At 36.7% G+C, this 18,037-nt stretch overlaps 1 protein-coding gene and 1 long non-coding RNA gene across 2 annotated transcripts in view; one reads left to right on the top strand and one right to left on the bottom strand.

Moving 5' to 3' along the window:
* The first annotated feature begins 740 nt into the window (after positions 1-740).
* Positions 741-1,664, top strand: LOC138145402 (olfactory receptor 14A2-like). Its single transcript, XM_069067047.1, has one exon. It carries the CDS (start codon positions 741-743, stop codon positions 1,662-1,664), a length of 924 nt encoding a protein of 307 aa, XP_068923148.1.
* Positions 1,665-3,092: 1,428 nt separating this feature from the next.
* The window catches only part of LOC138145304 (uncharacterized), a 73,951-nt gene continuing 59,006 nt past the window's right edge, over positions 3,093-18,037 (bottom strand). The window contains exons 4-6 of the long non-coding RNA XR_011164182.1: positions 15,965-16,018; positions 12,296-12,504; positions 3,093-3,379 (exon numbers count right to left, since the gene is read on the bottom strand). This is a non-coding gene — a long non-coding RNA (uncharacterized lncRNA). The remainder of the gene's footprint in view (positions 3,380-12,295; positions 12,505-15,964; positions 16,019-18,037) is intronic.

Below are 18,037 nucleotides of genomic sequence, written 5' to 3'. Positions count from 1 at the left end.
CTCAGGGGGCAGGTCTCAAAAGTCCACGGCAATTCAAAGCGGCCACCAGCAATCTCTTAGTCTCTCTCTCTCCACGAGGTGCTGCTTCCAAAAAGAACTTCCGCCTCTCTCTTGTCTCTCCAAATCTACATCACCAGCTCCTCCCACTTCAGGACTTTCTTTTCACATCAACAAGCCCATCCCACAGGTGGGATTAACAAACTCTGGGTTTAATACAATCAATTTGAAAACCAAGCCAATACAGGGGAATCTTTAATTGCCATTACTATCACACCACCACATCCTCAGAATAGGATATTTAAATGTATAGGGGCAGCTATGTGGCACAGTGATTACAGCACTGGCCCTGGAGTCAGGAGAACCTGAGTTCAAATCTGCCCTCAGACACTTAACAATTAACTGGCTGTGTGACCTTGAGCAAGTCACTTGACCCCAATTGCCTTGCCTTTCTCCCTCAAAAAATAAAAAAATAAAAAATAAAAAATGCATAAATTAAAATACATAGATTTGATTGCAAATTATCCATAGGGAAATATACTTATCAAAATATGTTTTTAAAAATCCCTGGACCTAAGGTTTCATATCTTCCTTAACAGATGACCAAACCAAAGCAGGGTGTTTTGCACAAGGTCATAGAGCAGACCTGAACCAAAATTTCTTGACACCCAGCACACTGAGTGTTCTCATCATTTGATAACTGCTTCTTTTTCTGTGCAGACAATCAAGAGAACTCCCTTGAAATGGCCAACAACACCATGACAGGATTCCTCCTGATGGGCTTTTCCAACACCTGGGAGCTTTGGGTCTTACATGCCATGCTCTTCTTACTGATTTATCTGGTGGCTTTGATGGGGAACCTGATCATTTTCACCCTCATCACTCTTGATGAGCATCTCCACTCCCCCATGTATTTCTTTCTGAAGCACCTATCCCTTTTAGATATTTGCTTTATTTCTACCACACTCCCTAAATCTATCACAAACTCCTTGTGCAGTAGCCGTTCCATTTCTTTCACAGGGTGTGCCTTACAGCTCTTTTTAGTAATTTTCTTTGCAGCATCAGAGCTTCTTCTCCTCACAATGATGTCCTATGACCGCTATGTGGCCATCTGTCAGCCCCTGCACTATGAAGTCATCATGACCAGAAGGACTTGTATGAAAATGGCAACTGTTTCCTGGATCAGTGGAGGCTTGCTGGGAGCTCTGTACTCAGTTAGTACATTCACTTTGCCTTTCTGTAGCTCTGTGATCCACCAATTCTTCTGTGACGTCCCTGCCTTGCTCAGAATTTCCTGCTCTGAGACATATATTGCTGTTGATTTCACTATGGCTTTTGGATTTGCTTTAGAAATTTTCTGCCTTATTTACATCACAATCTCTTACAGCCACATCTTTTCAACTGTACTGAAGATTCCAACCACAGAGGGTAGGTCAAAAGCCTTCTCCACTTGCCTGCCCCACCTCATCGTTCTCATGGTTTTTATCACAGCAGGTAGCATTGTTTATCTAAACTCACAACAGGGATCTGACTCAATCCTAGATCTGTTGTTGTCTATAATCTATACAGTGGTGCCCCCAACCCTGAACCCTGTCATTTATAGCCTGAGGAACAAGGACATCAAGACTTCTCTGAGGAAGCTAATAGACTGGAAACACCTCTTATAGGAATTAGCACTAAGGAATTTTCCACGATCTTATGACTGCTTCATTTAAAAAGAAAGAAAATTAAACCACTTGTGGCCTTTCTGTGCTTACTGACTTGAACTCTTTCCTTGCTTGCTCATGTCAAAGTCATTAGTTAGGAAATGCTGTCTCTTAGAAATTGTTAATAAATGATTTTAAAAACATATATGCTCTGAGTAAATAAGTCATTTTGAGTATTATAAAGCTCAAATTAACTATAAAGGACATATGAAGAAAGATGCTATCTGCATCCAGAGAAAGAACTTATAAATAGAAGTATATATAAACACATACATACACATATATGCAGTAGAACCTTGGTTTATGAATTTAATTCATTCTGAGATTCTGTTCATCATGTGATTTATTCTTATTGCAAAGTGAATTTTCCCATAGGAAATAACATAAAGTCCCCTTGTGAGCCATTCAAGTCCAAACATGATATTCATACTGTGAATTTTTGTTCATCCTGCAAGACAAATTTTGGGAAAAATTTTTCATCATCCAGCAAAGTATACTTAAACCAGGTTACTCTTAAACCAAGGTTCTACTATACATATGTACATATATATTACATATATGTGTGTGTGCATATATATACACACTCTGAGTGAATAAGTTATTTTGAGTATTATAAAGCCCCAAATTAACAATAAAAGACATATGAAGGAAGATGATATCTGCATCCAGAGAATGAACTTATAAATATGTGTAATTAGAAATTACATACACGTTTGTGTCTAATGATGACCATCTCTAGGGCTAGGGAGGAATGAGGGAAGAAAAAAATTAAATCTACATGAAAACTTCACTGTATATTTAAAATGAATAGCAAGTTATACAATTTTATGTTGTCTTAAGGGCCCTCCTCTCCAAAACTTTTGGCTCAAACATAGAATTTTTATCAACACATCAATGAACCCACAAATTAAAAAAAAGAAATATGGCTAACATAGAAATCTCTTTTGCATTATTTCACATATGTAATTGATATACTTTGTCTTCTCAGTGGGCAAGGGAGGGATAGAAGGGAGGGAAAGGCTCTCAAACTCAAAATTTAAAAATAAAGTTTAAAATAAATAATATTTTAAAAAGAATAAGGCTCATTACAAATATCTGAATTTCTAATTAGCATACTGCCTAGAATATACTGAGTATTTAATAAGTGCTTTAGCTATATATTTAATAATCTACTGTAAAGCTCTTCCAGAGACACTTAAACATGAAATTCAATATAGAAAGTCAACCTTGTTATAATTTGCATCAAATCCATATCCATTTTTAATATATTTTTCCTAGAGTTCCTGTGAAGACATGAAGTTTGTTCTTACAATGAACTTAGGGAGCAAGAGGGTCTTTATATTTCATTATTTTACTTTTTTCTTTTTTTTTCTTTGACTTACTGGAGTAGGAGGAAAAAATAAAGAATAGACTGAATGAATGTTCTAATTGGACCCAAATAGTAGACATTCTAGAAGCTAAGAAACTTCCTAAGCTCCCACTTCATTTTAAATTGACTCCAACCTTATTAGGGATTGCTTTTTTCTTCTCCCTGAACAACTTTCATCATATATAGACAAAAATATGAAACAAGAACACTTTCACCAGTGCTCATTCATTCCTACATCAGAAAAAAAAAACCTAAAATAATGAATAAACTTCTTTTGGATCCATTCCAGGTCTTCATCATTTCTTTCCTATTTGGAGAAGAAAAAAACAAAGCTGTTATTTATTCTGAATTCCTCTAAGTATCCCAATTTAGCGTGGCGAGGCTTTCAAAACTAAATTGAACTTTTTCTACCACAGAATGTTAAACTATTTCAAATGGCTATATGTGTGTATATGTGTACATATATGCATACAGTTGTATGTGTATAATATATACATATGAATTACACTGAAATTTCCCTTGCCAACATCTGAGTCTTGCTGTTTTATTTGTGCTTTGTTTTTCTTTTAATTAAACCAAATTGGGTATATATTTTCTTATTTTTGCCCCTTACTTGAAATTTTCATCTTCTCTAATTACAACATTTTATTTGGATGAAAGAATTGTTCCTATGGAAAGCATTTAATTGGACCATACCTGGTATGCTAATTTAAACCTTACAAGGTCCATGACTACAGTATATACCTATATAACATTCAGGTGCCTCTTTGCCTGGGCAGGCAAAACTTTTGAAACTAGGACTCTCTTATCTCAATTCCCATGGGCTTTTTTTAATGTATTGGAGGAAGGAAAAGAGGGTAAGGAAGTAATTTGTTTGCTTGAGGGTATTCCCTAAAACAGCTGGGCAAGGGATTAAGTACTTCCTAGGAAGAGAAAAAATTGAAATAGGCTCCTTCTCTGCATTTACCTGGAAGAAACTGAGTTTTAGACCAGATTTCCATGCCTTGTAATAATGAAGTGGGGAAAAAAGAAAAGTTCTCATTCTTTGAGTCTTGAAGATCTACCTATACCTCTTACATTAATATACATGGTCCCTGCACAGACTGACAGGTTGTGTGATGCAGATCATACTGGAATAAGTCCCAGTTTTAAGCAACAGTTCATGGATTAAAGGGAAAAGTATTCCAAATAAAACAATTTGGGCAAATAGGACACAAACACTGATAATAGCAAATCATTTCCCACAGAGGAGGTTTACAGCAGAAATAAAAATCATTCAATCCATAGGTCTAGCTTGACAGTGATTTTGTAATACAATTCATTTGGGGAAACATATTCACTAACTCCTCTCCTCATCTTCCTTGCCTTCTAAACTAAACGATCAGTCTAACAGAATCAGCAGAATAAGATTGGTTGGCGTCATGTAAGGGAGAAATAGGCAGACACAAACTCTTCACTGACACCTAAGTAGAGGTTTTCCATGTTCTCTTACCTCTTTAAGAGGCATATTAGAGATGCAGTGGATAAAGATCTGTTGTTTCACTAGCTTCTACTTAAAAATAGAAAGAGCAGAAAGGACCTGAGATAATAATTGGACAGGGGAATTGTAGAGTTAAGGTCCTTAAAGACAGAAAAGATTTTAGTGAGAATAATGTATAGATTATGAACAACATTCCAATGAATGGGTAAAATATAGGAGATGTGTATTCAGAGTAGTTGATTAATTTAAGAAACTGTGAGGTCAGGATGGTTAAAGGTCAGATACCTCCAACTTCCAGCCAACATAGGTGCCTAAACTAAGACAGGCAGTCAACCTCTCACAATCTTACACTAGCAAATATGTAAAAATAGAAGTAGATCAAATAAAGATCAAGAAATCCAATGACTACCTACAGTGAATTATTTTTCTATCAAATATACAAAAAAGATATGTAGAAGCCCAAGGGCAATGGGAAGGGGGCCTGCCAAGAAAACAAAACTAAGGAAAACAAGCCAGGAGCCCCACACCAGGAACAGAGATCTGCCAGAGATATTGTAGCCAGCATGTTCTTTATCTAGTGACTACTAGAGTAGAAGTCTCTTCCAAGAAAACCTCAGGTTGATCAGAAACTTAAAACATTGACAATGAAAGTAACCAATGCACTTTGTCTGCCTATAGCTTCACTCAGAACACCACAACCCATGCTGTTAATCTCTGAGATCTCTAGTACTCTATCTTGACATGCCACAAAGGTTCCTGAAGATTCAGTACTCTGGATCTCAAAAATCTAGGGGAGTCCAATCCCAGGAAATAAAAGATCCACATAGGAGCTCAGGTGATGCAGGTTGAGATCAAGCAGGGTTAACAACTTCACCCAAAAGGAGAGCAAAAGGCATAGTCCTGGTACAGGCACCAATTTAAGAAAAAAAACTTGGGGAGGGGAAGCAGGAAGATAAAGACCACTATAGAAATTATAAACCAAAAATAACTAAAAGCCAAATTAGAAGGAGAAAGTTAACTGTAACAACTGCAAAAAAAAAAAAAAAAAAAAAAAGAAAAAAATTTTAAACCAAAAAAAATAAAAAACCAAATTAGAAGGAGAAAGTTAACTGTAACAACTGAAAAAAAAAAAAAAAAAAAACAACGGAGAAATTTTTCAGCATTTCTCATTAAAAGACCAAAGCTGAGTGGAAACTTTGAAATTCAACAAGACTCAAGAGAAACATAAAAAAGGTAAATTTACTTGAGCTGTAAGAAGGAGCTATAAGATCATAAAATTCCAATAGAAGAATAAAAAAACAACTGTCCCTTCAGAACCTTAATGTCTACAAAATGGTTTTGTGAGAGCTAAATTAGGTTAAAAAAAAACAGAGGGTGCATTGATTCTGAAGATTTTACAAGGAATAGAAAAGGGAAAGTTAAAGGAATACACGAGTGCCAAAAGAAATAGGAAGGTAATTAAACCTTCCACTTCTCAGAAATGGGGTATGTAAGAAGAATATGCAAACATGATTGAAGAAACTACACAAGAAGCATCAAGGGAACTTCACTCTTAACTGAACCAAAAAAAAGAGAGAGAGAGACTTGAATATATACAAAGAATTAGATACAGAATGTAGTAAGCTCAACAGAGAAATTAGCAAGGATAAAAAGGGATGAAGGGAATGAGGGAGGATATTATCAGAAAAAGTTCCAAGTGAAATAAATGTCCTGATCATGAAAGGGAGATGGAAATGGACAGGGAAAAAAAGAAGTGTAATCTAAGAGGGTATTGTAGATTGCATCTTAAATGATTTGAAAATGGCTGAACAAATTATACTATAGGAATGTAATGCAATATTATTATACCATAAGAAATGGGGGAAGGGGATTTCAGAGAATCCTGGATAATATGGACTAATGCAGAATGAAGTTATCAGATCAAGAATAATTTATACAAGGAAGATAGCATTGTATGCAACTTTGAAAGACTATAAAAATGTTTTTTATGTCTTTAATTTTTACATCATTATAATACTCCCCACCATCCTTCTTCCTTCCCCTTCCAAAGGACCATCCCATAGAACAAATAGTATTTTGGAAAGAGACAGAGACAGAGGGAGGAGAGGTAGAAAAATATCGGTACAATTAATCAACATATTTAAAAAGCCGAAAGTCATGTGTAATACTGTAGACTTCCTCCCTCCATAAAGGAGATGGATTGATGGTATCCTCACATATTTTTTCAATTCAGTCATGTTTGAAGTACTTCCACAATACTGGGGGAATATTATAATTAACATATGAGTATGTGTCTCACAGAACATTCGTCTTTATAAAAATGATACTTCATGGGGAGGAGGAGAGCAGAGAAAAGAAGAGAGAGAAAGAGAAATTAGAGGACAGACATAGACAGAGAGAGAGGGAAGGAGCATCTCCATGATCTAGGTTTGGCTAGGACACCTAGAAACCAAAGTATATTCATGCTGTGATTTCTTTCTTTTGTCTTATTGATGTTGCTAGTATTTCTAGGATTACATCAAATAATAATAGAGAGAGTAGGTATCTTTGCTTTACTCTCACATTTATTGGAAAAGGTTCTAGCACATCCTGATTGCATAAATAAAATTTATGATTTTGTTAAATGCACTTTTGATTTTTTCTGTATTGTTTTTATATTGTTTTGGTCAATGTATATATTGTTATCATGTAGATCTTCCCATGCTTCTTTGTGTTCTTTGTATTTATCACATTTATCATTGTTTACAGTATAGTAACAATTAAATGCATTCGATGTATTTGTTTATCTTTTCCCCAGTCTTTGCTTTGACTTCAGTTCCTTGCTATCACAAAAAGTGATGCTATAAATATATTGGTGTATATTGGGCCCTTTTTCCTATCAGTTGCTTCCTAGGGCCATAACCCCATTAATGGAATCTCTAGGTGAAAAATATGGAAATTTTAGTCATTTTATTGGCATAATTCCAAATTGCTTTCCAAAATGTTTGTACCATTTCATAGCTCCATCAATAAAATATTAGTGTGGCTACCATTCTACAACCTCCCCAACAACTTTGACTACTGCCATTTTTTGCCATCTTTTCTAATTTGAATGGTGAGAGGTTAAACATCAGGGTTGTGTTTATTTGTATTTCTCATCATTAGTTATTTGTAGCATTCTTTCATGTGGTAGGGAATACCTTGCAGATCTTCTTTTGAGAATTATTTTCTCTTATCCTTTGACCACTTATCTAATGGGCAATGGCCACCTTGTTTATCAGAGAAATTTGATTCAAAAGGGTTTTTCCCATTAAACTGCTTCCCTTCTTATCCTATTAATCCTATACATTAATTTTGTCTGTGCAGAAGCTTTTCAGCTTTAAGTAAACAAAGTTACCCACTTTACCTTTTGCAATTGGCTCTATCACTTATTTGATAAAGAATAAATGTTCTGCATGAAGTACTTTAGACTCATATAAATGACAAGATGGAGGTGGATGACTAGACATTATCTCTGATCCTCACAACCTTTCATACCTCTTTATATACCAAAGCAAAGCAATGTTAGCTATCTCCATGGGTTAGGACACAAAGAAGCCAAAAGAAAGTTGAAAAACCCATTAACTAATGGCTAACTTGAGTTTACTCAGCACCCTCTCTGCCTCTGTCCAACATACTAGCAAGAGCAAGGCTACACTAGCCACCTGACCCACAAACTTTCAACAGGCTGAAACTCCACACATGGCATATGATCTGCTTCTCTTCAAACTATGTATAGTATGATCTTTAATATTAAGGTCATGTATCTATTTAGAATGTATTGTGGCACATAATATAAGATACTGATCAAATCTTACTCGCTACCAGACTACTTTTCCTCTTTAATTTTTTATTTATTTATATTTATATTTATTTATTTAACCAACATAAAGGTTCCCAGACCCCTGCAACAACAGCACTGTCCTTCACCAGTGGACAGTATTCACTCTCTGTCTGCAGGACAGTCTCAGGAGCTCTTAGCCAACAGAAAGGTTCTAGGACTTCTTCAACAACAGGACTGTCTTTCACCAGTGGACAAATCTGGCAAAACAACATCAAAAAGGACAGACAAAGTACCAGCAAAACAGCCATTTCTCCTCAGTCCTTGGCAGCTCAGGGCCAAGTCTCAAAAGTCCAGAGCAATTCAAAGTGGCCCTCAGCAATCCTCTCAGTCTCTCTCTGCCTCTACAAGTGCTGCTTCCAAAAAGTTCTTCTGCCTCTCTCTTGTCTCTCCAAATCTACGTCACCAGCTCCTCCCAGTTCAGGACTCTTTTTTCACATCAAGTCCATCCCACAGGTGGGATTAACAAGCTCTGGGTTTTAACACAATCAATTTGAAAACCAAGCCAATAGAGGGGGATCTTTATATTCCATTACTATCACAGGATAAAAGGATATATTCAGGAAATAATAAGGCAAACCTTTGTCCTCCAATGTGGTGGTGCTCTCCTCTTCTAACTGATATTTCAAAGATCATGGACTAGGGCACTAAAAATACATCTGCCACTTCTTCCAGCACCAATATATATTATTCCTCTAGGCCAGTTGCTAAGTACTCTCAGCATCCCTTTACTTAATTTGAGTATCAAATCTACTACACATTTTCCTCTGGACTTTCTAGTGAAAAACTCATTGTCGTTGGCAAAAAATTAAAGAGGAAATTTTTTTTAAAGGCAACCCAGGGGCAGAGTCAAGGTGGCAGAGTAGAAAGAGGACTTCTGCAAGGCTCCAGCTTCCACCTCCCCCGATTCATGTAAAAGGGGACTCTGAACAAACTTTGGAGCTACAGAAGCCACGAAATGACACAGAGAAGCTAACTTCCCACTGAGGACAGCCTGGAAGGCCATCAGGAATCAGCCAGCACAGCACTCTGGGAGCCAAGCCCAGCCCAGCAGACCTGACTAGCCTCTGGCTAGAGGGACCTCAGATCACCAGCAGCTATGGCAGTTTCCAGAATTATCAACACATAGTTGCAAAAGACAAAGTGAGAGGTCAGTGCAGTGTGGATTTGGGATCCAGTAGTTGGGAGTATGGTCAGCCTTTGCCACTAGGGCCAGAAGCTGCTGAGGCACTGTGGCCATGCAGCTGCCCCCACATGTCAGCTTCAGCTCCTGGCATGCAGAATGTAGGGGGACCAAGAAACCAGTCTGAGGAGTAATTGCTCTTGCTTTAACCTGCTTGGATCTGGATTGCAGTCTAGGGTGGAGGTCCTGGGGTGTGTGTCCAGCTTGCCAGAGCATGTGAAGGCTTCAGAGAGGGCACCCAACTAATACCTTTGGCAGCTGAGAAAACCCCAGAGTTTGGTAAAAATCTCCCCTGTCTGGTGGCAGAGTCTTACTGTGGCAAAAAGCCCAGGGGTCAAGTGATTCAGTGGCAACATGAGCAGGCAAAGGAAGCAAAATAAACAGAGTAACCCAGCTTTACACTCCTATTTTGGTGACAAAAAGGATCAAAGCATGGAACAAGAGGGAGACAGTGAAGTCAGAACTCCTGCACTAAAAACCTTAAAGAAAAATACGTGCTGGTTACAGGTCATAGAGGACCTTAAGAAGCAGATAAGAGAAGTGGAGGAAAAATTGGGAAGAGAAATGAGGATGATGCAAGAAAATTATAAAATGAGAGTCAACAGCCTGACAGAGGAAAATAACACCTTAAAAAATAGACTAACTCAAATGACAAAAGAGGCTCCAAAAGGCAATGAGGAGAAGAATGCCTTAAAAAGCCAAATTTGCCAGATGGAAAAAGAATCTCAAAAGCTCACTGAGGAGAATCATTCCTTCAGAATTAGATTGGAGCAAATGGAAGCTAATGACTTTATGAGAAATCAAGATGCTGTTAAACAGATTCAAACAAATGAAAGAATAGAAGGCAATGTGAAATATCTCATGGGAAAAACCACTGACATGGAAAACAGATCTAGGAGAGATAATTTAAAATTATTGGACTACCTGAAAGCCATCATCAAAGAAAGAACCTAGAAATCATCCTTCAAGAAATTCTCAAGGAAAACTGCCCTGATGTTTTAGAACCAGGGGGCAAAATAGAGGTTGAAAGAATCCACCGATCACCCCCTGAAAAAGATCCCCAAAAGAAAACTCCTAGGAATATTATAGCAATTTTCCAAAATTCCCAGATCAAGGAGAGAATATTACAAGCAGCCAGGAAGAAACAATTGGAATGTTGTGGAAGCGCAATCAGTATAACCTAGGATCTGGCAGCTTCTACACTGAGGAATCAAAAGGCTTGGAGTATGATATTCCAGAGGTCAAAGGAGTTGGGATTAAAACCAAGAATCACCTACCCAGCAAAACTGAGTATCATTTTTCAGGGGAAAATATGGTAATGCAATGAAATAGAGGACACTTTCAAGCATTCTTGATGAAACAACCAGAGTGGAAGAGAAAATTTGACATTCAGATACAAGAAGCAAGAGAAGCATGAGAAGGTAAACAGGGAAAAGAAATCATAAGGAACTTATCAAAGTTGAACAATATACATTCCTACATAGAGAAATGATAATTTTAACTGACAAAACTTTTCTCAGTATGAAAAGTGTTGAAGGGAATAGAAAAATATATATATGTATGTGTCTATATAGGAGGGTATAGGGGCATATGAATACATATGTGAATGTGTGCATATATGTTTACAGGTATACATAGATAGAGGTCACAGGACCAATTTAATAGGAAGGGATGATACTTAAAAGGTGAAATTAAGAGGTGAGAGAGGAATATAATGAGAGGAGATGGGGAGAGACAGAATGGGGTAAACTACCTCAAATAGAAGAGGCAAGGGAAAATGGTTACAATGGAGAGGAAGAATAGGAAAGCAAAAGGGAATGGATCAACCTTATTATCATTGAATTTGGCTCAGGGAGGGAATGATATACACATTAAATAGGGTATCTCACCCTACAGGAGAGTAGGGGGGAAGGGGATGAGAGGGGGAATGATGGAAGGGAGGGCAGACTTGGGGGGGAGGGAAGTTGGAAGCACCCACTTTTGAAAAGGGACAGGATCAAAGTAGAGAATAGAACAAGTGGGAGGTGGGATAGGAAGGAAGGAAATATAGTCAGTCTTTTACAATATATCCACTATGGTAATGTTTTGCATAGCTACACATGTACAACCTATACTTAATTACTTATCTTCCCAGTAAGGGTAGGTGACAAGGGAGGAAGGGAATGAATCTGGAATTCAAAGTTTTAAAATCAAATATTTAAATATATATATATATATGCTATTATTAATACTATTTTACATGTAATTGGGATATAAGATATACAGGCACTGGGGCATAGAGATCCACCATGCCCAACTGGAAAAGTCAAAGGGGATATGGGAGATTGTACATTGGAGGAGTGGATATCCTGTGGGACCACTATTTTGGTACAGTGGAAAGGGGAAAAATGAGGAGAAAATTTGCAACTCAAAATCTGGCAGAAATGAATGATGTAAACCAGAAGTTAATAAAGCATTTGAAATAAAATAAAATAAGGCAACCCAACTTCCTCTCTATGGTTCATTACCATTATCTTATCCAAATGAAGCAGTAGTCCTGTCATTTTTTCGATCCTAGTCTTTTTGTCCATATGATTTAACAAACAAATAAAAATTTTCCAAAATCCTTAACTTTCCTTGTTAGCCTCAGCTTATTCTCAGCTTTAGTATTACTGACATTATTTTGATAGTTCATGACTCCTTTTTATATTCATTCTCTTACCTCATGCCTTTACTCATGCTTCATCTTCTAGTCATAGTTTTTTTTATCACTTTATCATCACTTTTTATCATCACTTTAATAGTTTTTCTTTCTAGCTCAAAATGTCCTTCTTGGGCAGCATCACATGTCTCATAGGCTGACTTTTCAAAAAAGACATGGTTTTTCTTTTAAAAAAAAAGTTTAGGCAGATTCTCCATGGGTGATCAGATCTAGGGGAAATGGAATCAGATTACAGAAATTAATGAGAGCCTAAGTTATGATAGGAGGATAGTTTTTTTTCCACTTTTAGTGACATACAATTGCCATGTAGTTAGATCAATTAAAAGATAGATAAATACAAAAATTTATGTATGTGAATTCAACTGATAGATAAAAGGTAGGTAGATAGAGAGACAGATAGATAAATAGAAAAACAATCCTAGTTTCTCCACTTAGTTTCATTACCAGTAGTTTCATTACCAGTCCATCAATGATCCTTTGGATCTTCCAAAGTGGATATATTGCACATATCTCAAATTCAACATAACTTTTAAACCTTGCTCACTTCCACACTTCACTTTTTATTTCTGTCAAAATCACCACAATTTTCCAGTCTCTCAAGTTGGTAACTGTAGCAGTATCATAGATTCCTCATCTTCCTTTTTCCTCAAGAATGAGTAAATTAAGGCTGGAGGAAGCATTTGTTAAGAGTTTACTATGTGCAAAGCACTATTCTAAGTAATGGAAATGCAAATAGAGAAACAAAACAGTCTCTCATCTCAAGGAACTCACAATTTAACACATAATAGGAGATTACAGCTACAAGGAAAGGAAAGGCTCAATGGTTCTTAGGACTCAAGACCTAAGATGGTAAGGGGTCTTCTTTAATGTTATGTACACTAATAAAAGCATATTAATTTATAACATTGTACTTTTGGCTGTGCAAAGCCTTTCTTTTCATCTGTAGCTATGACTCCTGGGGAGGCAGGTGCTACAGCATATGCAAAAGCAGTTCCCACATCTCATCTCCACAAGGGTTATTCCATGAAGGGCAGCTGTACAAACTGGGATAGAATCAGGGATGATGGTTTAGTGATTGATATAATTTCCAGGATTCTTGGGCTCAAGGTCTATAGCCATCTCAATCCATGTCATAGTGGTAGCAGTTTGACTTATCTGACACATGAAGACTCTTGTCTTTCTTCAGAACTTTTTTTTGCCTCAGGTAGGCTGTCTATAGAATCTGTTGCCAAATCTTATTCTTTCTACCTCCACAAAAACTCTTTAATCCAACCCCTTCTTTCTACTCACACAGCTATTACCTTAGTTCAATCCCTCATCACCTTGACCTAGATTATTGCAACAACCTCTTACCTGACCTCCCTAAACCAAGTGTCTCAGTACTCTAGGACATCCTACTCAGAACTTCCAAAGAAATTTACTTAAGCACAAATATGACCATGAAATTCCATACTCAATAAACTTTAATGGCTTCCTATTGCCTCATGGATCAAAAATGTCAACTCCTCTATTCAACTTTGGCAGCACTTCATGAAAGACCCAGACTCAACAAATCTTTTCAGGCTCACTGGACATTATCAACATTCTCATATTTGGTGATAAGGCAGAACTGTGTTTATCTCTATTTCTTAGACACAATACTGTTCTCCTATCATTGTCTTTGTAGTGGCCTTTCCACATGCCTTGAATGTACTCTCCCCTCTGTATCTTATAGAGTCCTATCTCTTTCTTTTAGATGCACCCAAAGTACCATCTTCTGAATAAAGGTTTTCCTGATACCTACACGCTAGTGACTCCCACCACAAAGCACCTTGTATTTAACCTGTTTGTATACAATTGTATTTATTTCCTTTATGTTTATGCTGTTCAAGCATGTGAAGACTTTCCCCGGTAGAATGGGAAGATGAGAACAATTTGTTCCAATGGCCATGAAGGTGATTGAAGCAGGCACTGTGGTGTGCTTTGAGCTTGGTCAGATACTGAAAATGCCAAGGTCAACCAGTGAATCCCAGGACATCATCAGTCATCTTGACTTTTGTCCTGCCACTGAACTTTAATGACTCTGGAAGAAATAGTGAAGCTAATGAATTTGTGCAACTCTGCCTCATCTAAATCCAATTCTTGAGCAAGGCATCACCTGAGATACTATTGTTCCTCTTTGAAAATAAAGAATAAAAAACATTATACTTATATACACATATTTTGTATCTCTATTATATTCCTTGTATCATTCAATACTTGTAGATGTAGAGTATAGCACAGTGTCCAGTGCATAGAAAACTTATAATGACCATTTGTCGATTGTCTTCATCATTTCTCTTGATTTTAGATCTATCCCGAATTTTGCTCTTCTGCTTTGAAAACTACACTTTATTGGTTCCTCCTTTATGCTCCATGAACATCATGAACTTGAAACTTCTGAAGTACATGATTTGAGCTGCCTTTTCTATCCAATTTCAAAATTATTGCCTTTGAAGTTCTTATCTAGTCCCCCCTTTCCCAGTGCCCTACAGGATGCAGAAAAGGTGCCCATTGTCACCTTTCTTGTTTACCAGTGCATAAGAATCTCTAGCTATACCAATAATACAAGCAAAATAATTGTTAGACTCTATCCCTGAGACTTCTCAGACCAAAACTTTTTCCCCCTGGCCATGACTCCCCTATATGCCTTGTCTCCCTCTATTAGAATATAAGCTCCTTTAGGATAGGAATTTGGTCACTTTTACATTTATATGCACAGTGCAAAGAACAGGGCCTGGAACAGAGTAAATGCTAAAGAAATCTTTTTTATATGTTTTTCATTGATTAATTTATCCATTCATACTTGGTATGAGGTCTTGGACTCCTTTCAGAATGAAAATATCTACAAAGTTGCTAGAGAAACAAGATTATATGAATATTCCAGATATATTCCTTTCCATCAGAAGTCTAACAACTAAACAACTCAAAGTAGCAACAGAGATAAAAGTCCTGGGTTTTGCTCCTCCATATTATATCTTAGTCCCTTATTTCTCCCCCAACTACAGGGCCACATATACAACCCTCTTCTCAAAAGACTTGAAATTCTCAAGAACTCTTCTTTTTCTACCCACATAACTAGTTCCTCAAAATCTTCAGGAACTTGGCATCTTCCAAGAAATATCCCCTCCTATTTCTGGAAGTCTAAGCCAGACTAAGCCATATTTATCCAGTGCCAGGGGGTAAAATGGGAAGTAAACTCCATCTTCACTAATATTAATTGTTAATGCTTTCAAGGAGGGGTACCAGAAACAATGCAGATAAAAAGAATTCCCTTCCCCTTCTCTGATACTCAGATTCACATTTATTAATACAGTTGATTATTCATAGTCTCCTTCAAAGGAAAAGGGGAGAGAGTCAAATGATTAATTACCTCCTCTGTAATAGACCTAATGTAAATGACAGGTCAATAAAATAAAAGCTCCTCCTCACCTAGAACTAGTTTGTTTAGTTATTTTCATTTTATATCCCCAGTTCCTAGTATAGTTTCATTCACACAGAAAATTCATAATGTTTCTTGCATTTAATTTAATTGATGCATGATAGGCCAAGATAAAATAACTCAATATATCAACTACCCACCAAAGGTTGCACCAATGGAAATAAGAACACCTTCCATAAATAAAAGCAAAATTCCAAACAAAAACTTACCTGAGGCTCTTATCCTCCTCAAGAGGATCAGTTCAACTTGGCCACCTTTCTAAGCTTGATTTTCAAGCAAGAATGAGGAATGGAAAGAAAGAGAAATGTCATTTAAAATAACAACAAAATGGATCAAATTTCTATGAAATGATCTATCTATATACATGCAAGACATATTGTAAAGCCAAGCACGAGCAGCTTTCCAGAGGACTGGCTGCTGTGAACAGCTTTAAGGTTCTGATCACTCAGTATAGTGAACTCCCTATTTATTCAGCAGTAAACTAAAGCAAAACATTCACAGAAACCAAAGTCCAGCATTCACAATGTTATAACATAACAACTTATCACTAAAGTGGCCACATAGTTTTAAACAAAAGATATCATTCAATAAGTCCTTAACTCAATCATTCTTAAGGAACAATCCTCCTTAAGGGACACAAAGTACAAAGGTCAAACTTCTCCACCCCTAGATCACAGTAAATCATGATCTCCTCAGTCAGCCTTAAGTACCCAAGGAGAGGTCTTTTCATCTTGACTCAAGGCTGGCTCTGAGATTCCATGGTTCCTCTTCCATGGTCCCAGCTCCTGCCTGAATATGCCCAACTGTCATGTGGATTCAAAGGTAGGCAACTCTCAGCTCCTTATCCAGCTCCTGGTCCAGTCCCTCATCCAGTTTCTGTTCCATTTTGAAGCTCACAACATCCAGTCTGCCTCTAGTCCTTCACAGTTTCTGTTTCTAGGAAGACAAAACTTAACAGAGCCAAACCAACATTCATATACATTGCTGGCACCATCAATTATTCACTATCTGCCTGTGAAATCAACACAGACCCACATACAAGGTCTGAGAACTCAACATAAATCATTAGTACAGTCCCAGGGCCTCTGAAACCCTCCTCCAGGACTTCTGTAGACAGACAACAAGAAAATACTCTTTCAGGGCTTCCAGTAAGGTCCCAGGGCTTCTGGACAAAGTATCACAAACAAAAATCAACACAAACAGAACAGACAAACAGAGTGCCTAGCTACCACAAAGTTCCCATTCTCAATTCTGCTCTCTCCTAGCTTGGACTTCTCCTTATATATAGTCATTGGCTCCACCCTGTTCCTGTCTTTGGCAAGTCCCTCCCACTGTGGGTTTTACAAGTTCTGTTTCTTAACAAAGATTTGATATAATCATAAGCAAGTCTCAAAAGAAACTTTAACTGAAAGAAGGTGTTAAATAATTAAATAGCTGAAAGAAGGCACTAAATACTTCTTTGCTTTCCATCACACATATATAAACATAACTACAGGGGAAAAAAAGATTGACAAATAAATTAAGATCTAAATAATTACAGAGATTAGCAGATAAAGTGCTAAAGTTGGAGTCAGAACTCCTGAGTGGGAATCCTGCCTCAGACCTTTGCTAGCTTGGTGACTGTGGAAAAATCACTTAATCCCTTTTTATCTTAGTTTTCTTCTCTGCAAAATCAGAACAATAATAGCATCTACCTTACAGAGTTATTGTGAGGATCAAATTAGTTAATATTTATTTGTAAAGAGCTTTGCAAATTTTAAAATGTTATCTAAATCTTATTTTTAATACTCATGACCATTAAGGGAACCTGTTAATACAGTAAATAATGACACTACTACCTAAATTGATATAAAAAATTAAAAATATATAAATCAAAATACAAATGAGATAATTTAGATAATCTGATAATACAAGAAATATAAGTGCTAAGAACGAAACTCTCTGCACAAACAAAATTAATATAGTAAGAAGAAGAAGAAGAACACTAAATGGAAAATATCTTTGTGTTAAACATCTCTGATAAAAGTCTGAAATTCAATAAATAGAGAAAATTGACACAAATAGTTATTATTAAGGAGCAACTGAGAAATTATGAAATTTTAAAATTATCTTTAAAAAGAAATAATAATATAAACTATTGACCTTCAAGAAGAGATATTTGAAATTTCTAATATACAGAGAAGTGAAAAGTCAACCAATACTAGCCTGTTACTTTATACCTTCCAAAGTTCAAAAAATGTTAAGAGATAACAAAAGTCAAATTAAAGCAGCCCTGGGAAAAC

This window comes from Petaurus breviceps, unplaced genomic scaffold (genome assembly GCF_028583685.1).
Source record: "Petaurus breviceps papuanus isolate PSGF00001 unplaced genomic scaffold, PetGlider_PUasm1.0 90734, whole genome shotgun sequence".
Taxonomy (NCBI): Eukaryota; Metazoa; Chordata; class Mammalia; order Diprotodontia; family Petauridae; genus Petaurus; species Petaurus breviceps.
This window is presented reverse-complemented; position numbering and strand designations above follow the sequence as displayed.